At 37.0% G+C, this 354-nt stretch overlaps 1 protein-coding gene across 1 annotated transcript in view; it reads right to left on the bottom strand.

Moving 5' to 3' along the window:
- Window positions 1-104: 104 nt before the first annotated feature.
- The window catches only part of MELLADRAFT_118672 (uncharacterized protein), a gene marked incomplete at both ends in the record, with an annotated part of 917 nt that continues 667 nt past the window's right edge, over window positions 105-354 (bottom strand). Inside the window, one exon of the mRNA XM_007419107.1 lies at window positions 105-202. Coding sequence (XP_007419169.1) covers window positions 105-202 — 98 coding nt within the window. The remainder of the gene's footprint in view (window positions 203-354) is intronic.

The raw sequence follows: 354 nt of genomic DNA, 5'->3' as shown, positions 1-354 counted from the left end.
TCACTTTTCAATTGAGGATCATTATCTGAAAAGATCATCCAGTGTACTTGCCCTGAATATTGTTCAGCCCTTGACAACTCTCAAAGGAAATTTCATTTCTCAATTTAATTGATTTTCCCCTGCACTTGATTCTCAATGTACCAAGACCCAACATAGCAGGCTCTTGGCTTTCGGCAGGAAACTTGTAGACTAGCCCAATCTCCTGTGAATCAAAAGTGAAAATCAACTTTAATTATACTTAGTTTCTTTTATCATAGTGGTCATACATTCTTATACTTGTTTACACTCAGTTTCATATCAACTCATTATACTTGGGATGGTGGGCTGTCGGTTTGACTTGGATCTCTGTATCTT

Source organism: Melampsora larici-populina (assembly GCF_000204055.1).
Source record: "Melampsora larici-populina 98AG31 unplaced genomic scaffold MELLAscaffold_129, whole genome shotgun sequence".
NCBI classification, from domain to species: domain Eukaryota; kingdom Fungi; phylum Basidiomycota; class Pucciniomycetes; order Pucciniales; family Melampsoraceae; genus Melampsora; species Melampsora laricis-populina.
Note: the sequence above shows the minus strand (reverse complement) of the source record. Positions and strands in the feature narration are given on the sequence as shown.